At 40.2% G+C, this 24,649-nt stretch overlaps 1 protein-coding gene across 1 annotated transcript; it reads left to right on the top strand.

Moving 5' to 3' along the window:
• The first annotated feature begins 480 nt into the window (after positions 1 to 480).
• On the top strand, positions 481 to 24,198 carry cd247 (CD247 molecule). Its single transcript, XM_030750729.1, has 8 exons — positions 481 to 1,892; positions 19,648 to 19,745; positions 20,226 to 20,270; positions 20,428 to 20,490; positions 21,561 to 21,593; positions 21,774 to 21,831; positions 21,947 to 21,975; positions 22,097 to 24,198. Exons 1-8 carry the CDS (start codon positions 1,832 to 1,834, stop codon positions 22,160 to 22,162), a joined length of 453 nt encoding a protein of 150 aa, XP_030606589.1. The 5' UTR covers positions 481 to 1,831; the 3' UTR covers positions 22,163 to 24,198.
• The last annotated feature ends 451 nt before the right edge of the window (positions 24,199 to 24,649 follow it).

Genomic DNA, 24,649 nt, shown 5'->3' with positions numbered 1-24,649 from the left:
TGAAGACATTGAGGAAATGATGGTAACATCAGAGTCAGAAAGGACCAGAGACCAGGGGAGGGTTTAGGGCTGGACTCCATTTTTAAACCACATCCACCGCTTGCCATTTCATGTCTGGTTTTAACAGCTTCACCAACGTGTAGCTTTCAGAAACAGTCAGCTCGAGGTTTCCCACGGGATCCCTGGAGCCCATCGACCACATCGTGGTGGCTGTCTCTGCTGTACAAAGCTCCTGGCCAGTCAAAGATAAAGAGGTATCCTCAGCAGGCACCGGTTTACCGACCTCACACGTCATATAGACCCTGACCTCTCCCAGTGATTTGAAAGCTAAGTGGGGAGGTCCTTGTCTCAGCCTTGATGTGTCATGATAAACACCGTGAGTCAAGAAAAAAATAAAACCCTTTTATTTGAAATTTATAAAACTGAATAAAGTTACTGAAGGAAGAACCATGAGGCGTGTCAGTCAGCTGGCCTGGTGACTGACATGTTTGAGTAGAAAGAAAAAGATGCAGCATGTAGTGATCAGGAGCAGCACTGTGCTTTATACACAGGTGTTCCCAGACACTGACAACCTGACCACACCCACCACACCTCGGATACCTAGTGGACCGGAGCCAGCTACGAGCTCCCTTGTTCACAAAGCATCACCACAGCAGGTGACTCTGCATGCCTGCGTGGCAGATTTTTAAGCTGGGTACGCCAGGGACAGCATGATGGTGTGGTGGTTGCCGCACAGCAAGAAGGTTGTGTGTTCGATTCCACCATCTGGCCTGGGTGGAGTTTGCATGTTCTCCCCGTGTCTGTGTGGGTTTCCTCCCACAGTCCAAAGACATGCAGTTAGTGCAGTTAGTGGTGTTGGGTTAACTGGTCACGCTAAAGTACCCACAGGTGTGAATGTGACTGGTTGTCTGCCTCTCTGTGTTGGCCCTGTGACAGACTGGGGACCTGTACAGGTGTACCCTGCCTCTCATCCTATGGCAGATGGGATGGGATCCAGCCCCTTCCCCCACAACCAGGATCCATGATTGGATAATTAGTAGAAAATGGATAGACGGAGTGATGGAAAACCTTCCTGACGAAACCCAGTCATCAGCTGCAAGTGTAATTCTTGATACGTAGACTTAAGGGTGTGTGGTAATGATGTTGAGGCACTTTTCATTGGCCGTGCAGGTCAGGCATAGGCACTGTATACATCTTTACAAAGACAGGTGATAAATGTGGTAATACTGGACCAAATGGGCCTGGGGTCAAAGTCCACACAAAGCAGCGGTAGCAAAGAAACCATCAGGAAACCACAGTTTGTGTCACTTAGTTTTTATTTGTTGTTTGGCCTGAGTTAGGCACTAAAACCACTTGACTGAGATTAGGAAAAGGTCATGGTTTAGGCTAACATACATCTAAAAGCACCCAGCGCATTAAAATGCGTCAACTTGGCTCTTTTAAGTGACATATTGGAAGTGAAACTGACCTCCACAGCCTGTGGCACTGAAACACAGCTGGAAACAGAAAAGGCAGGATGTAAATAAAGCACACTAAGTTGGCTTCAGATTGATTTTTAAGTTACATAACAGCCCAAACATCAAAAGCATGAATAGCTGGCAAATGAAGAGGCTGAATTTGTTTTTCCATGTGTGCTGCAGAGTGTGTTCATGTGTGGGAGAAGGCTTGATGTAAGTGTGTCGCTGTGTATCACCTGGCACTGCAGCTCACCACCACTTCCTGTTCCACATCGAGGCGGCAGAGGAGGAAGATACAAGTTCGCTTCAGTCGTGTCACTTCATCACTGAAAGCAGCCTGAAGAAACGACGACTTCTGGGGAAACTGGTACAGGATGGAGCTCCAGATGTGGATATCTGGCCTGCTGGTCCTCGGCTTGATGGTCCCCCCGGCTGGTAAGACCTCTGAGCACACTCTGCAGTCCTACAGAGGGAAGCGTTACAGATACATCGCTTCCCTTCAGGCTGCTGTAAGACCAAAGTTAAGGCATGTTTTTAAAAATAGTTCATGATTAACAGAAACGTGACAAGAAATTTCCGCCAAACTTGGGCTGAAATCCTGTAGGCTGTTTTTCTTTTTTTTAATGCTGGTTTTGCAGGTGCAAAGTAAAGAATTATTGTCTCAGCCATGAAGCATTTATCCGTATAACCTGGTTGATCTTTTAAAGCAGCCAAGAGCTTGAAATGTGCTAAATCCGTTTTCTTCCCCAACAAGCAAAGTTCTCGAACGGACCTGAAAATATTAAGAAAACAATCCAAGTGTCCTCGTGCAGGGGTCTGGTTTTCCAAAAACTATAAGCCCACATATCTGAGAGAACAGCATCTGCGTGAAGCAGATTTAAAAGGTTTTCAAACACCAGAAAACATCTAATCCGTGATGGGAGGTTTCTGGTAGCCATGTTGAATTCTGTCTCCTTCTCGTCAGAAACAAAAACAAATTAAATTTCTACCACTTTTCTTTGGCTTATCAAAAATAACCTAATTTAGATTTAAAACCACGATCTCATTAGCCAGCTCAGCCTGTAAAAAGTCCAGAGAAATGTTATTATCACGTGAGCTAATCTGTGTGGATTCGCATCAATAAGGGACTAAAGGCAGCTCTAAAAGCAGCTGAAGCCAGTCTTTGCTTCTATAAATAATATATCATTTTAAATCATTTTATACTTTAAAGAAAATTAGTTTGTTTTATAACTTGAACCTGAGCTAATCTGGAATATCATCGATATCCGGACCTCGTCTTATAAGTTCCTGCCTTCTGTGAAGCTGTAGAAATTACACTCTTATTGCATTAATCTTTCCTTCCAGCTCGTTTACGTTCTGAATTTTCTAAAACCGTTATTGTTCACAGACTTTTTAGGTAGAAGTTTTGTTAGTAAAATTCACACCACTGTGCGTCTGAGCTAAAATGAGACAAAACTCACTGTACAAAGTGCACGATCTCGCAACAGTGGGCTTATTTCTCACACCTGTCAAAAGCTAAATCACTGTTTATGACTAAAACATCATCATAAACTAACCAACTAATTAACTATCCAGTAAGTACGCCAAACTAACTGATGAGTGGGTCCATTTTAACGCCAGTTTAAAGCAATTACATTTTCAAGCATTAAAGCCAGTTTAGCCTTTCAAATGTCCAGTTCAAACTAACCAAAGTTTAAAGTAATCTTTGAAATTAAAAATATCTTCAAGGCCTGCAAAGTGAAATGAACCCAATGAGCAAAATCATATACAAATAAGTCCAGACAGGAGAGACGGACTTTAGATGCAAACAGAAGGAGAAAAGTTGGTCATCGTAAATTTACGCTGACCAAGAGTTACCGAAGAATTCGTTTTTGGAGGCGCTGTGAAAAACTAAAAAAACTAAAAACCAAACTCTGTGCGGACTCTGGGGACCAGGATTGGTCTGATCCAGAGAGCCAGTCAAACACAGAAGTGATGGAAAATGGCAGCTTTCCTGAACCTTATGAAATTATAACATATATGTATCACTTTAAAGCATTGGAGGTGTAGAGCCATAGATACCAGTCTGTCAAACGGCCAGTTTAGACCATTAACAGACCAGTTTAAAGCTGGCAAATGAACGCGCTAAATTTCGGAGGGTTAAATAATGCTTTAAACAAATAAAAACTTTTTAAACCAAACAAAAAATAAATAAATAATTCACTGGCTGTACCAATCTCAATCACAGCAAACCCAGTTTAATAAACCAGTTAAACCAGATCATTTAATGTAAAGCATTTCAATTTTCAAGCAGTAAATGGAAGTTTATATGATCAAACCCTCCAGAGTTTAGGGCATTATTTAATATATTTAATCTTAAAATATATTTGAGGGCTGTGGTTAAAAAAGAGCCCAATAAACAAAATAATGTTGAGGCAGGAGAGATGAATGGATTCAGGTACAGACAGAAGCACAGCGGTTGGTAATCGTGAATTTAAGAGCTACCAAAGAACTGAATCCTGGAGACATCGTGAAGACTTCATGGTGTTCGGAGCGTAAACGCTAAAAGCATTTCTTCCAAACTCGGTCAGACTGTAGGGACAAATTTTGAAATGCCCCATAAGGTCAGCAAGTCATCGAAATGATGTAAAATGGCAGCTTTCCAATGAAAGCTTTAAAAATATTAGCATAGGCCTATCCCACCAAAAGACCAGTTTAGACTGATAACAGACCAGTTTAAGCTGACAAGCCTGCACCAAAGCTCAGAGTTAAAACCAGTCTCAAAGATAAGAAAACGCTAACAGCACCTTCAGTTATTACCAGTTTAATAATCCACTTTAAAACAGCTTTTCAAACATTAAAAGCCAGTTTAGACGTGCAGTTCAAACTCACTCTAAACCAAAGTTTGGGTTTTAAATACCAGACTGGACTCAAAAACACGTTTAGATAATCTAAATATCAGTCGAAAGATGAGCTCAAACCCACGGAGGCAGACGGTGCTGATTTACAGTAGAGACCAAATTAGACCAACTGTTACCCAGACCAGCTGCAACTATTTTTAAGTACCTTTCAGCAGCTAATTAAAGGACAGAGCAGCAGCACTAAGCAAAGTAGTTCCTCAGACTGTGGCGTGTAATTATTCATGTAGATGTTTTCTGGGATTCCACTAAAGAGACAGAAGGGTCGAAACTGCAGCGTTCCTCCATTTTACAGACTGGCACACCGCAGGCCGCCCTACATTTTCACTCTTCACAGGCATTTCAACAGTACAGTAAGACAGGTGAAAATAACTTTACCCTCCACCTTCCTGTACTGATAAAGCTGAGAGTACACTAAAAGGTAAAAAGCAAAAGGAAGCATGTATAAGGTAGAGTGCAGGTTTCATAGGTTTTTATGACAAAATGAGCAGCAGCACAACGAGGCACGTATTTGACACTTGTGGCTTCAGTGCTTCCTTAATAAGTGCTATCTCGCAGCACCTTTAAGACATTACTTAACACAGAAAATCGTGCAGTCCTGAACCAAAGCACGTGTTTCGTCCTACATTCACACAGTAAGCATTAAAAATGGGTCACTTTACATGTTTTAAAGAGAATTAGGCCTTTGTGTTTGGCTGGCATGGTTATTAAATGGTTATTTTATGGCTATAAATTATTGGACAGCTCAGTACGCGCCTGAACTGAGGAATGAGGGTCTGCTTTGTGAGTTAGGGGACAAAGATTAAGTTTCAGACTTAAAATAAAGGCACGAAGCTCAGCCGTGTAAGACCTGCCACTCCTATTTCCTGAATAACGGCGGTCTCTCAGCTTTAATTTATGTAACATGTAATATTACTGTTCAACAAAACACGCCCAGACCACAGGACGAGCTTTTACAGGCCTAATGTCCGGTGTGTGATGGTGTTTGGGCTACAAATCAGAGCCCAACTGTGCCGTAAGTGGCAAAATGTCCCAGATTAGGCCTAAATGTGTCTGCTATCAAGATTTGAATGCATATGTGAGGGTTACACAAAATAAACAGCATGAAGTTGCAATGATGTTACAGAGAAACGGCCACTTAGCATCTCAGTCCTTTTAATGTGCATCACACTGAGAAACGGACGTCTGCTTTTCACAATAAAGGGCAAAACTTAAGATTTGGAGAAAAACACAGTCACACAGCGCTCCTTAATAACTGCTGTCTCTAATCAGTGATACTGCTGTTCAACCTGAGCACGCTCTGTTTAAACAGAGTAAAGTTAAAGGCTTTGTAGCGTTCGCTAACATTTGGCCCATTTGCGGCCTGTATGAGCAGTTGCCTTAGGCCACGCTTAGCTGTGAGTCTAGCTGCCTCGAGTGAGCCACAGGTCGCCCTTATAGAGGCCACATGTGACACTGGGGCAACATCTGGCACACAAACCATTCACCAGTGCCATAACTGAGCTGTAGGTGCCCAGAGCAGCCAGGTTAGTGCCTGCTATCCCAGTTTTAAAGCATTTTGTTTGCTTGCTGAACTGAGGAATGAAGGTGTTCGTTGTGAGGGGACAAAGATTAAGTCTGAGAGTTAAAATAAAGCCATGAAGCTCAGCCGAGGAAGACTTGCGGCTTCTATTTCCTGAATAACGGCGGTCTGTGAGCCTTAATGTACGATTAAACAGATAATGTTACTGTTCAACAACGACGCACCCAGACAACAGGACCACCTTTACAGGCCTAATGTCTGCTCTGTTATGGCATTTGGGCCACATCTGGCCCAAATCAGTGCTCAATCAATGCTGTAGGAGACCAAGATTAGGCCCAAATGTGCCTGCATTCATGATTTGAATGCACGTGTGAGCGTTAAGTTACAACGATGTGACTGAGAAAGGTGCCTTTAGCACCTGAAGCCTTTTAATATATGTTTAAAGTGAGAACTGAGGGTCTTCTTTTCAACATAAGGGGCAAAAATGAAGCTTGAGTAATGAAATGAAGTCATGAAGAGCAGCTGCGGCTTCTATTTCCTGAACACCTCCCATCTCTCAGCTTCACTCGACATACAGCACACACTAATACTGTTTAACTCACACACCCTTGGTCCAAACAGGACCGCATGAAAGGGGTTTGTTCCAGGTGTTTTGGCCCATGCCACAGGTTTACCTTATACAGTCCAGATGTCAGGTGTGTTGTGACAATGGGCCAACATCTGGCTCACAAAACATGTGGCAGCGCTGTTGGCCATGGGGCAGTTTTTCTCGGGCCCTCAGACAGCGCTGTATCAGAGTGAATCTGCATGCTGCAAAGCAGCCACGAGCCCTCCTTACACGGGCCTGATGGCAGGGACTTTGAGCCAGTTCAGCCTCGTCTAGTATTTTCCAGTGCTGTACCCGACCTTTAGGCACCCAGAGTAACCCACACGAGTGGGCCCAAAGGTGTGGTTTAATGCACTGTCTGGTTTATGCAAAATAATCAGCATTCAGCTACAATGAGATGAACGCATCTCAGACCTTTTACCACACACTTAAATTGAGAAAAGAGGGTCTTTATTTGACACAATGGATTAAATAAACCAGCATGTTGGCAGCTCTGAAATATTATTAATCAAAATGATGTTGAGTCAAATCTGACTTTTAAAGGGATTTAAAGATTTAAATGTCCAAATTAGTTTATACTGGAGCCTCAGACTGACCGTGTGAGCCAAGCATCCACTTCTTTGTTTTTATTTGGTAAGTTTAGACCATCAAAAGATGATTTAATAACTATAAACACAGGCTTCATAGTCCTCAGTGAGTGTCTGAGGTCTAAAGGTACCTGTGCAGTTGTGTTTTGTAGTTCAAGAGAAATAACTGACCACAAAGAGTAAAGCCCCCACTTGAGGAAGCAGCTCTGCGGTTTCTTTAGCTCTACCTTAAAGCGTGTTTCCCAAACTGAGCTGTACCTTGGCTCAGTGTGGTGACCAGAGAGTTGCACGATGTGCAGCTTTCAGCCCCCGCTAAAGAAAACACCCTGGTTCACCAGGAGGTTTAAAAGAAGCAGAAAAGATGACAGAAAATGCAGCTCAGATAAAACGGCTGCAGGCAGACGCTCTGCCTCTTCTTACTGGTGCACTGCCTAGGCCCACGGTGAGACCATGAACACAGAGTAGAGTAAACCTCAGCACACACACGTATAACAGAAAGCAGTGAGGTGCCCTCGATTCTTTCAGGTGTTCAGACACAAACTGCCAACTCTGACACCACAGCAGCAACACTGTCACATTTCAGGGTTTCTCAAGCTGCTGCCGTCTAACTCCTTTTTTTAAATGCATTTTTTTAAAATGCATTTTACCAGAAGGTCTCATTGATATGGAAATCAATAGCAGCTGAGCAACCTCGCAGCACTGTAAATGCAGTCGAAACAAACAGCAGTGGCCGCTCGAGAAAAAACTTTGCGATGCCTTTAAGTTCAGTAACATAGATCATGTTGATGTTTAGTGCTGTCTGCAAATTATTGCTTATCCAAGATGGAGATTTACCCACATCAGGCCAAACCCGAAGCACAATAAGCAACACTTGGAGGGCTGAAGCTGGTAACGACCTGAGCTGAGGGGACAGATGAGGGCTGGAAGTTTACCCTGCGTCACTTTATAGATAAAAATTTACCAGAGCTGTTTTCTGTGAGGTGTCAGTGACCAGCTCACCGCATCATGACATCATGTTTTTAAGTAAGTTTAGAGATACGTGGTACACTGAAAAAAAAGAACTGTTAAAGTGTTTATGACCATAATCAATAACAGGAGGGAAGGAGCTTCCACCAGCTTTTAAACAGTTACATTTATCCTTAAAATAAAATCCAATCTGTACTTTAGCGATGCACACAGCTATCTGCATACTTGAATAATTTTGCAAGTGCGCACTTTCACCTTGACCTTTATTTTGTAGGGATTTAAGGGCCCGTTTACAGGAGAACGTTTTCAGTGGAAACAGAGACCAGACTGTTCCACTCTGGAACCTGTTTTCTAAAAGTATCGTTTTTAAACCGTTCTCACGTAAACGGCGCCTAAAACCAGTTTTAATTCAGAGCATTTTGGAGCGAGTGAAATTCAGTCTGAAGTTCTTGCACTAATAGAGAGGGAGAATCACATAAATCATAAAGCACAAAGATGTATTTTTTATGGAGCGCCCACCCGGGGACGCTGTCTTTAATTTCCCTCCCAAACAGCATTAATTTCGTTGGTGAAATATTTTCGTCATAGGTTTCGCCAACGACCCTTTTTTCCATGACGAAAACGAGACGATAACTAAATTAAAAACACCTAAAAGGATTAAAAACGATGACGAAATTAATTGACACTTTCATCTTGACGAAAGTGTCAATTAATTTTGCAAGACAATTAATTTAGACTTTCGAAAATGGTTTCATCTTGACGAATCGTCATCCTTTTTATCCTTTTAGGTGGTTTTAATTTAGTTATCGTCTCGTTTTCGTGGTGAAACAAAGAGTCGTTGATGAAAACCATGACGAAAATATTTCATCAACGAAATTAACACTGCTCCCAAAGGGATTAATAAAGTTTAATCTAATCTTATTAAGGTTGGATTAATAAAGTTTAATCTAATCTTATTAAGGTTTCCAGGTTTCCTGGATGATCAGATGAAATGTGATGTGAATATTTTCAGAACTCTTTATTTAAATGTGGCACAAACTTCACTTGGACCGGAGCCTGCAATGTCCAGTAGTGACAGCCGGCAGTGACAAAGCGGTCATGTTGAGTAATCACTTCCTGTGTGGTCACCCCTTTAAGAATGTTGAACGCCAAAGCTCACTGTGACCTCATAAAACCAGTTTTTGACCATGACTCTAGAATGGAGCATGCAAACAATGCATCTCACCCTGAAAGCCCGCTGAGGTTGGCCCAGCACTATAAAATATGACTTTATTCAACTCAATATGGTTCAGCTGAAAGGCCTACAACTATAATGAGGGGGTTGGGTATGATCTGTTGTGAAGCCCAGACTAGGGGATATTTTTGACGGAAAAATTCATTTTGCCAGGACGACCACAGACATCAGCTGATCTTCTAGATGATCCATTTTCAGCACAAGGTCTCAGAACTTTGTGTTTTATATTTTTCCTCATCTCTCACCCGTCTGTGGCGCTCTTAGGTGAGCCTGAGCATGCCTGCCACGCCCTCCGATAGGTCGCATGGCCTGAATGTCACATCATTCAGCAGCAATACATTATATCAGTATGTCTGTATACTTTGTTGAACTCCGTGTTAGTCTAACTGCAACAAGGCGACATGTTAAGTCCTTTATGTGTTACTGTTCAGCTGAGGGGGGCTGGGGGGGCTCTCGCTCTCTTTGACACCAGAGCACTAACACCTCTTTTTGTGGCATTAGTACTTTTTTCTCCTTACATGGCGTCACGGAACAGAAGCTGGGGTAATTACTTGGGTGGGCAGAACCTGTGGGCTGCATCCACCAATCGCTGATAAATTTCTTGTGGTAGCCCCTCCCCACGGCCACTAACCGTAGCTGCAAATTTGGGCCCAACACTTTTGTGGTTGTGCGCTGGTGCTTGGTCTTTGTGCAGTGGAAACACACCTGTTGCTTTTAGACTGATTGGTGTAAAAGAGGTTTCAGAGGTGCAGGCAGGGGTCCGAACATCAGCTTAATTAGTGTTTTTACCTCCTCTGGATTGATCTTGTTTTTTTCTTCTCCTGTAATGACCTGCCCTGACTGCAGCTTTCACAATCAGATAGATGTGAAGCTGAGCTGAAATAAACAGCCAATGAGTTTGAGTTTTAATATGATGCGTGCTCTGATTACATCCTTTTATCATAATAATTGGAGCACCACCCAGAGCCAGCCAGCTTCATTTTGTCTGGTAGGCTAAAAGTCAGACAGCGCTGGTGTGCAGGAAGGCCAAAGGTGATGAATTTCCTCAACAAATGAAAACGTGATCATTTCCCAACACTTTCTAAACAAACAAACGCGGCCGTGTTCCAGTTATAAAGTCCTGAGTCTGAAGTTTCTCTGCCTGGAGACAAAAACAAAATAATCTGATTGGGTTGCTCCACTTTCACTTTTTCAGGGGAACACCTGAACACCTCATTTCTGGAGCGGGTTTGATAGAAATGAGTGCACAGGTGTGAGTGTAGACTGTGAGGAGATTCTCGGGTTTTGCCTCCTCGACTCTGCAGCAGCAGTTTTAGAAGCAGCAGAAAGAGCAGCAAAGACTGGGTGACGTATAAAAGCCAGAGGCAGTCATCACGGCTTCTTGGAATCACGTGGATGGAAACATGGCTCTTATCTGCTGTAGATCATTTATTTCAGAGAGGATGCAGGAAGCTCTGTGAACAGACGTAATCTTATTGCACGCGCCCCATCTTTGATTGACTGAACCCAGGCCACGCCTCTTTCTTTGAGCATTAACTACATGGTGTCACGTGCTCTGTATGTCTCTTAGAAACGACATCCTTTTTGCTATAAGCGACAGGCTGGATTTTTAAAGGCGACCTCGGCCTCTTCATCTCGACACTTTCATTCAGGAAGCTGCTGCTGCTTTGAAGTCTCACATCTGTCAACACAACAGTGCTTTAATACGGCTCGAACCCTGTACCCAGTCTGAACTGTTCACAGACAGAGGAGCAGCCATCTGAGAATGAATGAATGCAAACAGAGGGCTGAGCTGCTATCAGACATCAACACATGAAACACAGTGACGTCAGAGCAAAACTGATTTTTCCACCTCCTCACTGCTTTTTACTGTAAATGTTCATATTTGAATTCCTCTTCCAGCATGAATGAAGATGAGAGTAGATTTAACAGATTCTGATGAAATCTGTCAGCGATAAACGAGCTGAATGCCAGCCAAGCCGTGTTTCCACGTTTCCTCGAACACCAGAGATTCATTTCAGAGAGTAAACGCTGAGGTTTGTAATAACAAACGTAATAACGATGCACAATATTAATCCCAAAACATTAAACACAAGAGATAAAACAGCTGAAATGGACACACACATTCTTCAGTCCATCTATTTTCTTCCACATATCCAGTTCAGGGTCGTTCCTCCAGAACAGTAAATATAACGAGACAGCTCGTTAGAGAAAATCTGATTATGATACATCAAATGTTCTCTACAGAGACGAGCTGCTCAACAAATGTGATAAAGCAAAATAATACTGGATAAAACGTCATAAATCCTATAAAAAGAGCCAGAGATGGCACTAACGTGGCTCCCTGTGAAGTGTGCTGAGTTATTTTTGTCCATTAGAGAAATAAAAATGTGTTTAATGCTCAAGTTTCCTTTGGGGGAAGGCCAGAGTCCTTTTAAGGGACATCACTGTTTTGAGCTTGCGGGAAAAACATTGCATAATGTACAGTGGGAGTGAAGTGCAGATGTACAGATAGTGACAGCTGTTTATCAAGCTGAGTCTCTGCTAGAGAAACTGGCCCGAGGTCTGCAGGAAGAGGTCTGCAGGTCGAGGCTGCGATACGGCCTGCGTCGAGCTCAATCCGCCGTCCTCGCAGTCACGATGCTGCCCGGTGGGCCTCTGATCCGCTGGAGGCCTGCAGGTGCTCCATCAGCTCTCTGCTCCTCATATCAAATACAATCCACATTCACAAAGTTTACTCAAAAAAAAATCAAAGATTCAAATGAAACCTGCTCCGTTCATAACAAACTGCTCTTTGCTGTACAGTAAATACTCCCCCTATAAAAGTCAAAAGCATTTTTATTCACTGTTGTTTCCAGTGGAAACTTTGACTGCGTTCATCGTCTTCTTCATTGAGTAAGATGGGGTCAAGTTTTTAATTGCATCCTTCTGCCTTCAAACCAAAGGCTCCAGATGCTCACATGACCCCACTGGTTTGTGTCAGTCTGAACACAAACTGGTTTCCAGTCCTCTGCTCAGATTTCACTTCCTTCCACGGAAGATGATCTGGGAAGTGAAATATGTTCTCATGTCAGCTGTGACGAGCAGGATGGAAACAGATTAGAAACTCTGATACGATGCCCTTTATTAAACACTTTTGTTGTCGTTAGCTGCTGTTTGTGGGCGTCAAAGAAGTCAGTTATGTTGTTGAGCTTTTACAAAACTGTAGATAAATATGTCTCGATTCTTTCGAGTTATGACCAGTCCTTCAGCTGTTTTCCTTTTGTTCCCTGTGTCCGAGTGTAACTGTGCTGTGAGGAATCTGTGTGTGTCCACCTCAGCTGTGTGGCCCAATCACACAGCAGTTCTTTACTAGACGGGGTTCAGCATAGCCGATGGCACGGGGCCACCAAAGGATGAGCTGATCGGTCGGCCGCTGACTGAAGTGAACTCTAATTAGCATTTCTTCTCTTACAGTCCATATTATCACATCACAGTACCAATCAAAGTCCTTCAAACTGCTGTGTGGATAGTTTAAATAATGAAAGTCAGTGTTTGTAGCTGCTTCCGTCCACCTGCTGCCTTGCTTTACACGGCGGCAGCACGGCTGAATTAAGAAGAAGCTGAAATGAAAGCTGTGTGGATGAAACTGATGTTTGAAGAAGGCACACTTCTTTCAGACTCTGAAGCCTCTGCAGTCTGCAGTTAGTCCAAAGAGGAGCTCCACATTTACTCTTTTATTTTCAGGTTTACTTACCGTTGTTTTCTGCTATAGATTTGAAATACTAACACATTAGTCTGTATTCTTATTGATGAAGTAAATGAAGTAATTCACCTTTTTTTGTGGGCCAGAAAAAGTCTGATCTACTGACTCGGGGGGGGGGCTGAGAGGGGGGGGAAAAGTATCCTTGAATGCTGCAAGACCTTAAAATAAAATGTTAGTATTTAACCAACTGTTTACTCTTTCGCCCGTATTGCTTTGTTGTTTTAACCATAAAGCTTTGTTACTATTTTAATCTTGTAGAGTTTTTGTGTTGCAATAGTTGTGGAAGACGCTGCAGATTGAGCTGAGTAAAGCTGAGTGTTTCCGTGTTGGCTCACTGCGTTTATTGCAAATCAGCGTGGTGTTGTGATCCTGTGGTTGCTCACTACATGCAGGAAATTTGCTGTTGTTGCATTCAAGGGCAGTCTGTGGTGTTGGGATTCCTTAAGAGAGGTTGTGATGGAAAACTCTGCAAAGCCACTTTTGTGAATGGTGTCTATGAATGTTTCTGATGAGTCACGAGTTCAAGTAATCATTAAAAATGTTGCTGATCTTTCCGCTGATGTGTCAGATCAGCCAGATGGCGTGTTTCTGTTTTTAATGCAGTTTCAGTGGAAACTCCTCCAGTTTTCATTTTCTTTACTGTCATTTGCATTTTAGGAGAAGAAAAAACAAATCAGTAATTGACTGGCTGTGAAGCAGCTAATGCAACACGCTTCTAAGCTTTATTAGATGAGGTCATCTCACTGACTCAACCAGCAGAAACAACCTCTAAAAATGATCAAAATTATAAGTTATTATTCACATCTTTGTAAATTAATCAGTTTATATAGAGCAGTGTACTGATATTCATATTTAGTTGTAGAGGGTACAGAGTCAGGCCTGTTCTGAGCAGCTAGGACCATTTTATAAACTAAAATATGATTACATGAAGTCATGATGAATAACATTCTGTCACAGGGTGAACACTGACTTCACTTAGATCATGCCCATTTAATATGTTCATGCAATGAAACATTTTCCTGTAATCTGTCAATATCAGGAACATTTACGTAATCAATACAAAGAAGAAGAAAAAAACTCAGGCCTGCAATAAATCCAAACTATGGAGCCTAAAAGTTTAATGAACCTGGAAATATGTTTACTTCACTTTATCTTTGTGTTGGACTTGTATAAGTACAATGTTAATTTTTACAACATATTTTTTCCCCCCAATCAAATCCAGAAGTTTGTCTGTGATAAAGAACAGCAGAACACAATTATATTTTACTTGCTTGAGCAAGTGGTTTGACTTTTTTTGCTTTAAGATCTTTAAAGGGATCAATTTATTGTTGATGTTTTAATTAAATCATCAGGAAATACTAAAAGAATCAGTTGTTTAAGTAATTGACTGCATTCTTTATTCCCAAATGTATGAAACCCTGGTGTGGACTTAGAAACGTGGTTCATATGAAGTCAGAGAAGATTAAAAAAATAAAATAACTGTGTGCAGTTTCTCAGAAACAGTAGAACATCATCTGCGTAGAATCGGACTTTCCAAATTACACAAATTAAAGGTTTTGTGGACTGATTCAACAAATTAAAGACAGATTAAAGAGCTCAAATACATCATATATACTTTTAGCACATCGTAGGAGGATGTCAGCCACTGCAGTCGAGTTTTCTAACCTTCACAAATAATATGCATGCATATAATGCGATTTTTAAATACTTCACATTTAAACTGTGGTGTTGGTTCATGTCCAGTTAGGTATGAAAATTTAAAGTAACAGATTAAAAGAATTAGAAAATACGTTGCATTTGTATTATCAACGCACTGGATGTGTACTGAGCGCTGGATCTAAAAATGATTTTAAAAAGGCACAATTGTTGCATTATGTTGAAAGCTGATATTTGTCTATCAGACTGTAAAGCATCCTGCTCCAGAATGTACAAACATTATTTAGTTTGTAAAAGCCGATGAGCGTAAATACGCTCTATGGCTAAAACCTCATTTTTCCACACATTTCTGGCCGTAGACTATTTTTCTTGTTTGGTTTCGGCCGTCTGTTCAAACCATTAAAGCTCAACATCATCTGCATGTGTCCACATTATATAAAACAAAACCATAGCGCCTGTGCCCCCCTGGATCCTCAGCTGAAAGAACAAATTAAATTAGTGCATTAACAGTACAGTGTGCATTATTACATACATACACCAATTTAAACAGCGCAATGTCATAAGCCTTTCAAAAAGACAATTTCTAATGAAAAAGTGTGATGCTTATATATACACATTTTATATATATATATATATATATATATATATATATATATATATATATCACTCAAAGGTGAGGAGGTTGGACAGTTTTATATTAAAATGTGACGAAAGCTCAATAATGTAAGTGCAGTTCTTGAGTAGAATTATTTAGTTATTTTAGACCATCATAAATTAATGTATGCTTATTTTTCTGTTTGAAAATTATTTCCTATCATAATAGTAAAGCTCCCCCAGCTGTATTTCTTATGGGAAATCTGCTCTATATTATAATTATTACCAACACTCCTGCAATGCATATACTGCTAAAGCTTGAAATCTGCTACAAGAACTACTATGACGCTGCTGCACACAAACGATCAAACAGCATTTGAAAAAGTAAGCAAGTCTAAATTAAAGGGTCTCATTATTTCTAACTGTCGGCAAGTCGCTACAGTTATTCATTTTTAGGTGACAGACGAGCTCGGCTTATTGAGAATCTGGTCTGCTATGGAGTCATGTGACCGTGTACACACTTCAAATTAAACTAATTTAAATATTTGATACAGATCTTTATGGTTATGTTTAAAAGTGTAATTACACAGTTACCTGCATGTGTGCGCTGAAGCTGTCTTCAGGCAGGTGACGTGCAGAACTTTCCTGTGTGCGACTTTCTTGATGGAAATCTGAAAGTCTGACACTTGATCAAATATATCACTGGTATATTCTCCTAATGTAAAAGCAGGCTGGCACGTGTTTTTGCACCTAAATTGAAGCATCGTTAAGCAGGTGTGGGGCAGAACTTTAAGTGCGTGTCTATTTCAGCTATCATTGCATCAAAGAAGCTACATGATCAGTGTTCAAACTGAAATTTCAGCATAAAAAAGCGGCTCTGATACAGCTCTACCTACTGTGTACGTTTTCTTTTGAAGGGATAATAGTGTAGAGCTGACAGTAGTCAGTGTAACGTTATCAAACAGGCAGGTAACTGTCACTTTAATCTGCAGCCGGCCTGGGTCGCAGTGCTGCACGTCTTTATTTAAAACCGTAACGTCTGCAGCAGCCTTATTATAGAACTACCTGCATATGTGTGCTTAACCTGAGACTTTTTTCAAGCATGTGTTTTTGTACTTAAATTAAGGCTTTTTTAAAAAGCAGCGGTAGTGCAGATCTTTATGTGCGTGTGTATTTAAACTGTCACTTTATCAACGAATACACAACACATGTCCAAACTTTTTTGTTTACTTTTAAAAAAGTTTTTTGAAGGAATAAAACGTCACTGCTGCAGGTGATCCATGATTAAAGCAGCCGTTACAGTACAGAGCTGCATGGATGAAGGTAGTTAGTGTAGTGTTATGAAACCAGGTACTTTTTAAAGGCGTCTGGGTCGCCTGTCTTTATTTAAAATGTGTCCACTGACATCGTGACTTCTTCAAGCATGTTATTACAGAGCTACCTGCACAGGCACACCTACACTGAAGCTGTGTTCAAGCAGGTGTGCTGCACGACTTTGTCAAAAAATCCATAATGCATGTTCAAACTTCAAGTTTTACTTTTAAATACGCAGGTCTGATACTGCGTATGCGTGTATTTGTCTGTAAGGTGCACTGACTGCAGTTTGTTTAATAGACCTGATCTAGTTTACCTTGTTAAACACAGGCCTGGGCTATGAGTGTGTGAAACTGATCATGAAACTGTACTGTGCTCATCAGATTACACCCTAACCTCGACCACACACACACACACACACACACACACACCCACACACACACACACACACACACACACACACACACGGGCTTCCTGATGCATATATTTTCAGTTTATCTGTGCTCTTATCTAACCAGTCGTGCTGTCAGCCTAAAGTGACCGTGAAGCTGCGTGCACAGTGGAAGGAGGTGTTACACTTGTGATGTGGGTTTGCTTCCAGCCTCAGACAGAAAACTTCAGGTGGATGTTTGATGGATGTGACTCGTGATGATGAAGCTGACGAACGTTCTCGTCATGGATTAATAAAGATAAAAAGTCACGTTTGATTGGAGCATGCGGTTTAAGCACATCTGAGCTGATGCTTATCGTACCATCACCATCGTGATGTGTGCAAGTCACTGTTACTGTGTCACACAAAAACACAAAAATACAATTGAGTCTGAGCGTTCAGTTTAAGGAGTGAATATAGAGGTTGTTCTATTCTGTGTTTTTTACTGATGCTGATAGAGTAGGAAGAGGAACCCACTGGCTCTGAGCTCATGAGATCACTGATAACAGGCAGAGAACGTTTCTCAGAAACTAAAGATAAGACACCAGTGAGGAGAGGGCTTCAAACCACACAGATAACTGCAGAAAACGTGACCAGAGATGATAATATATCGCCTATACTCGGTCGATGACACTGTTGATTCCAGTCATGTCAACACTACTTTAAGCTCATGGTTTTTTAATAAATCCAGTGTGTTCATGTTTAAGGCAGAATCTGAAATAAACATTTCAGAGATTTGGTTTCAATTTAAAGAAATTTGAATTGTTTGATGGTAAAAGCTCACAGTGAAGTTTCCCATGAAGCACACATTTAAATGCTCCGACACATATGACAATAAATCTGGAGACAAATGTATCGAACCTGTTTATCTTAAGCTTACAGGAAATCCAGTGGAGTTTGAAGCTGACAGATTTTAAAGTACAGCATCTTCATGAGCCCGTGAAGTACACGAGCATATGTTTATTTAAATTCAGAGAAGCACTGATGGACGTCGGCGTGAATCTTCGTCAGCTCGAACTCCTCCTTCTTCTTGAACGAGCAGAAAGTCGGTGAAGTTTGGCAGGAAGAAAATGCAGAAACTTTGAACATATTTTCGGGTGAACTAGTTTTTTTTCTCTAAAGGAAATATTTACCCACCACAATCACATGACTGACTCACATCTTTTCATTGAAACACTGCAGCCCACTCCAAACAGGAAAAATACGCTGAGACCAGATATTTACAGGAAAGGCGTCCACACAGGCTCAGCCAAACACGCCGCTTTCTCATCAGGTTTTGCAAACTAAATACTTAAAAATATGTTGACGAATTTCTGTTAACTTTTTAGAAAACTTGGAGTTTGATGCATTTTCTCATGAATCTCTTTCCTCTCAATGAACAACACATGACTGATGCATGTGTGACGTGAGCAGGAGCTCTGTCCTGTCAGCAGATACTTCTGGACAGGCTCTGAAACTGCTGTGAAAACTGCAATTTTTCCTCCAAGCTGCGTTCGTTTTTAATTAAATGTTAGCTTTGACCGACTCCCGCTTCGATTACAGCTGGAACTTTTAGTTTCCCGACACCTGCTGGTTTTATGGTTGTGCATTTATTCTTGGCACGTTCATCTAAAACTTTCAGCCAGACATGAGCGACTTATGTTTGTATAAACCAGTATAGAAACCAGTATAGAAACCAGTACATAAACCAGTACATAAACCAGTATATAAACCAGTACATAAACCAGTACATAAACCAGTATATAGCCTTCCATTAGAATGAAACATGACCAAAAGTCTGCGGCATCACTTCCCCGCGCAGACCTCGTTATGTGAAACTCTGACCTGCTTAAATGTTTAATGAGACTTTGTGATGTGAGAAGAAGCTCTGCTGCGACTTTCAGCTTTACTGACACACACCGACACGAACACACACGCCCACGCTGAACCACACACCAACACACACCTGTCAGTTAATGAGCCACAGCGAGCACTGAGCAGCAGCTGAGGAAACCGCCGAGCTCCTTCACACACCGTGACACAAAGCACAAACAAAGGCTGCTGCCTGCTGTTGCTGTCAACCTTATTTTTATTCACTTATAGCCAAATTCATAGGAAGACATTTTATATGTATATTTAATTATTCCTCATCAGAGACGCCGGAGTAGAAAACAAACACACCTGGAAGGTTTTTTAAAGAAAGTCCAACCATGTTCCTTTAGATTTTAGTGAAACACGACAGGTTTCATAAAGCTTTAGGCTTAAATAGAAGCTGTAACAATCGTATATGAACAGATGCAATATTATAATCACTTTTATTGAATGGTATGGTTTCATTTGGGCCCTTAGTTCCAGTTAAAGAGCCTTAAAGATTAGATTTTTGACTCAGACCTTGCTGGATAGTCTGGATTTAGGATTGCAGTCAGGATTTGTTGATCTTGATTTGAATTTGACCGTCTTGACTCGGACTTTGAATCCGGTTTTGTTAGTCTGGATTTGGGATTTGACTTGAGATGTTTTTAGTCTTTACAGCAGAAATGAAATACAGCAAATAAATAAATGCACACACAAGCCATCTCTTTGTCAATCTAGAGCAACATTTCCACAGATTTAAGTGAAGTTTGTGTTTCCTCTGACCTTTGAACTCTGAACTCCACAGAGGCCCTGAACATGTATGCCCCTCAGCTGTGTTACATTCTGGATGGCTTCCTCGGCATTTATGGCCTCATCATCACCGGCATGTTCATCAAAGAGAAGGTGGGTGGTGCAGCTTTGTTTCTGAGCTTCACTGTGGAGTGGACTCACAGGAGCACGTCGCACCTCTTCAATGAAGGCTTCATGAATTTCAGACATTTAATGTATTTGGAGTTTTGGCCCTTGTGGAGAAATTTTCTCTACAGTTTCTTCTTTTCATTATTAATAAACGAAATTAATGGATGATGTTTTTTATTCTTGATTCTGGATTAGAATTTGAATCAGGAATTGTCCGGCTTGAAGTGAACTCTAAATTGGGATCACTTACCCCTCGCTTGGGATTTGACTTGTTAGTCTTTAAATGTGAATCTCTATTTATTAGTCTTGACTTGTGTTTTGAGCCGGGATTTGTTGGTCTTTATGTGGAATTTAGATTTGGGTGTGCTGGTTCTGACATGGACTCCACTGAGGACTCGTGGAATATGTTGGTGCTGGACTTGCCGGGTCTGTTTTTGACTAAAAATCATTCATATTTGTTTGCAGTTCTTCAAATCCAAAAAAAAGATGGAGGAGGAGGGCCTCTACAGTGTGAGTCATTATGAAACTCTAACACCATAAACTGTCTATTTGCCTATTTTCACTGATTTTAAGAGTGAATATTGGTACTGTACTATACTGGTACCAATACAGGGAGTAACTGCTAATAAGGAGGATGATGTGTATTAAAAACTGTTGTTGCATTTAGGATCTGAAAGGTCAGGACGCGGGTACATATGAACCGCTGAGAGACCCCGAGAGAGGAGGAAGAGTAAGTCTGCTGTGCTTCTACAACACATCTGATTATGCTGCTGCAGTAAAATCTGTAAAAGACAACTACAAATGTACTTATTGAAAAGTTCCCTGTAGCAGTTGTCCAGCTGTTATGATAATGGTGATTATCATAACGGCTGCTTTAATCATGGATCACCTGCAGCAGTGACGTTTTTGATGTTAAACCTCTCTTAAGGTTCTTTTTAGTTTTACAGCTCTTGGTTCATTTAAGATCCTTCAAAGACGTTAATGTTTAGTCTAACAGATTAGATGAGGACCTTCAGTCTTCTGTGAGAATCCTGAATGAATCCTAAAGGAAGAACGTTACAAGAACCGTGACAAATACCATTAGACGAACTTTGAAACAAGACAACTGTGGAAACCCTGAACCACAAACCTCTGAAAAACCCAAACCACCTCTGCAAGAACCACAATAAACTCTAAATATTTGTTTTATTTTAGAGTACTCTAAAAGAATTATTAGGCTATGTCTGAAGAAGTCTCAAGAACAACAACAGAACGATTTTTCAGGAACTTTTGAAGACTCTTGTCAATCTCTGGAAGATTCTTGAAGAATCCTGAAATGCTTCTTAAAGGTTATGCATTGAATTATCAGCCCAGATAATAATAATAAAAAATATAATCTTAAATGAGTCTGTGTTTAGAGAACATTACTGAAAGAACCCTTAAAGAGGAACCTTGAAATAACCGTGAAAAACTAAAACACCAAAAGACAAGTCTGGAAGAATGCCTCAACTACGAACTTCTTGAAGAAACCCTGAACAGTTTTGCAACCCTGGAAACCGAAGAACAAAAACCACTTCTGCAAAGACTACAATAAACTATAATTTCCTTGAGCTTATCAGTAGTTTCAATAAGTCTCGAGAACAGCAAAAGAAGAATTTCTCAAGTACTTTAAAATACTTTTGTTGACCTCTTAAAAAACCCCAAACCGCTTCTTAAAGGTTATCCATTAACAGCCCAGCAGAAGTTTTCTTTTTTAAAGCTTGTTAAAACCTCCTGTCTTAAAACTCCACTTCTGAATTTTCTCTCTGTTCCTTCCTACAGAACCGCAGGACGGCTGATGATTCCACGTACACGGTAACAATATTTTCTTCTTATTATTATTATAATTATTGTTCTTATGTTTAGCTTTTGTTCATTTTAAAATTTTAATTGTTACCAACAAAACCTTTTCAAAACATAGATTCAAAGTTCTTCAGAGTTCTTGTACTAACAGAAAAATCTTGAACTTGTATTTGTGTGTATTTTTAAATTCAGGGCCTGACCAGACGCACAGACGGAGACTATAAGGAGCTTCCTCTTAAGAAAGAGGTTTGTAACAAATTACAGAAAAAAATAGTCACATTTCTGTCATCTTGTTCTGTGTGCACTTAATTAAATTCCATTCATGTAAAAACTGATTCATAATTCTTTATGTTGATGTTTTACAGCGTCAGAAAAGAGTGAACAGGTTTACCAGGTGCGTTTACAAGCTTCATTAGCTTCAAAAAATATATAAAAAGTAACCAAATCACTAGTATTTTAACTGTGATAATTTTGTGATAAAAAACTGAAGATCGATGGATTTTGGTTCTTTTTAGGGTCTGAGTTCGGCCACCAGAGACACCTACGACTCCCTCCAGATGCAGAATCTTCCTCCTCGCTAATGAGCGACTAACGAGCGCTGTCCAGACATCTGCTCCACAAATTAGTCATGAGAATTTACACAGGGACTGTAACAGGTTGAGCGTCTTTGTTCTACTTCAAAGATTTGAAGGATTGACAGGTCTATAACGAGCCGCGAGCCTTTTTCTCGGTAACAAAACATCTGGAAGGTCTGTTTGCCGTCAGACTACAAACCTGTTTGTAATTTTTTTTAATTGCTTAATCTCAAATATTTTACAAATGTGTTCACACATTCACTAGCAGTCAACTGAGATGTAACTTTTTATTATTTTGTACATTATTTTTTGCATTTTTGCAGCTTTAATTTTTAAGAATACTCAGTCTGTAAACAGTTAACATCTGGTGTTTGGTAGACTCGGCTTAAAAATGACCAAGTTAAAAAAAAGTGACATTACTTAAAGTGTGGCATTTAGAGGAAGTTAAAACAGATACAAAATATTAAATACATCGCTGTACATTTTTACAGCTATTCGTGTTATGTAGTATGGTACTGGGAAATATTGTAATATCTGCTTACAACTACATTGTAGTGCGTTATGACACATTTATTAAGTCACTATACACAGTAATTACTAGTATTATTTTACAAAAGTGTTCCCGTTATCCATTGTATTTATTTTAATATAAAAAAATAAGAGTGGCTAATTCTGAAATTTGTGCCTCGGTTTGAATAATAATTCAGAAGAGATTCCTCTGGAATTCAGTGCTTGGAAAGTCATCAGTGCTGCAACGACTAATAGTTTAATTGATTAGCTGATGTTAAATTATTTTATATTTTTAACACATTTTTAGATTTTGGATTAAATCGTGGGTGCTGTAGGATGTAATATTGTAGACCAGAAATTAATTGAATTAATTGTGGTCAACTCTTAAAATAACTCAGTAACATTTTGGCCTCGATAAAGTTTCATATTCAGACCAAGAAAAGGCTTCCTTGGCTATTTCTGAACCCATATTGAACATGTTAATCCTGCTTCTCACTTTAAAACTGTAAACAAACTGTAGTTTGCGCCTTGTTTGCTGTTGTTTAATCTGAGATGATAATGTATGTATATTTGTTGTGGATTATAAACATAGATTAAAGGTTTTAAAGGCTGAACCACCTTTAAAATTGACTTTATGAGATAGGATAATATAGAACTTACTGGAGGTTTGCCTCTTTTAAAATCCTTTCATATTTGATGGTGATCTTTAAAAAAATCATTTTAAATGCCATCAATTAACATCAAGTCTGTCTTAATTCGTTTACACCTTTAAAATTTAAAACCTACATTGATGTGAGACTCTAGAAAACGATTAAATGCATGAGACTGATGATTAAAATGCTCCTGAACAGAGTCTGGTGCAGAGGGCATGTGGGGGGTTATGTTCCAGCGTTGTGTAAATATTAGGCTGTAAAATAGAAAGAATAGAGACCACAGAGGCTCAGTCTGCACTTAAATAAACACATAAAGGCTGCAGTTTTATTTCTGCTTTTTATATTTGTCATCTAAAAAAATCATGCAGTTTTAGGAACATCTGGAGAATCACAGCTGCAGAGGAAGGAGGCCCAAATGCTCCAGGATTACAGCCCAGTCAATATTATTACATGAGTAATGCCATGATATGAAAGTTTTGGGGGAAATGAACAATATTTTGAGGCCACATGTATTTAATTTGAAATGTGTATTCATTTGTTTGTTTCCACAATAAAAGGCTAAAAATAACTTTTGAAAAATAAACAATAAAGTCAAAACCAGCATTTGAGTCAAATAAATAAAATAAAAATGGTAAAAGTTGTTTAAAAAGTACTTTTTCTAATTTCTGTAATAATGAACCTTTGGGCCTCCACACTTTGCAGCTCAAAGATTTGATTGCAGCTTTAAGTTTCTGCAGTTTCTGCTTTGCTGTGTATGGAGCCAGTTTCAGTTTTCTGTGTTCTTGTAGATGGTTAGTATGGAAGTCTGTTTATTTCTAACATTATGCCTTTCTGATGTTTCCTGAGAAAATGTGCTGTGATCAAAGCAGTTCTTTTGTTCCTGTATGAATATTTTTGCTTCATTATTAAAGTCTGTAAAGCTACGAGCTTGTTTCTCATTTTAAAATGTGTCCTAAATAAATAAACTCAGTGGGAGAGGAGGCGATGCTGGACATTTCTGCCACCTGATGGACGAACGTTAAAACACATCTCTGAACAAAATCATCCATCCATCCATTTTCTCCTCTTCAGGTCGGAGGGGAGGGGGGTCTATCTCAGCTGTTATTGGGTTAGAGGCAGGGTACACCCTGTACAGGTCACTAACCTGTCACAGGGCTAACACAGAGAGACAGGCAGCCATTCACACTCACATTCACACCTATGGGAAATGTAGAGTCACCAGTTAACCTAACCCCACTAACTGCCTGTCTTTGGACTGTGGGAGGAAATCGGAGTACCTGGAGAGAACCCATGAAGACACAGGGAGAACATGCAAACTCCACGCTGAACA

This window comes from Archocentrus centrarchus, chromosome 2 (assembly GCF_007364275.1).
Source record: "Archocentrus centrarchus isolate MPI-CPG fArcCen1 chromosome 2, fArcCen1, whole genome shotgun sequence".
Classification (NCBI taxonomy): Eukaryota; Metazoa; Chordata; class Actinopteri; order Cichliformes; family Cichlidae; genus Archocentrus; species Archocentrus centrarchus.
The sequence above is the reverse complement of the archived record's forward strand: the minus strand, read 5'-3'. Positions and strand labels throughout refer to the sequence as shown.

Excerpts from the sequence above, each read along its gene's own strand:
- cd247 (XM_030750729.1), top strand. The coding sequence starts at position 1,832 with ATGGAGCTCCAGATGTGGATATCTGGCCTGCTGGTCCTCGGCTTGATG. Across the intron at positions 20,271-20,427 it reads AGGAGGAGGGCCTCTACAGT|GATCTGAAAGGTCAGGACGC; the intron begins GTGAGTCATTAT and ends TGTTGCATTTAG. Across the intron at positions 20,491-21,560 it reads ACCCCGAGAGAGGAGGAAGA|AACCGCAGGACGGCTGATGA; the intron begins GTAAGTCTGCTG and ends TCCTTCCTACAG.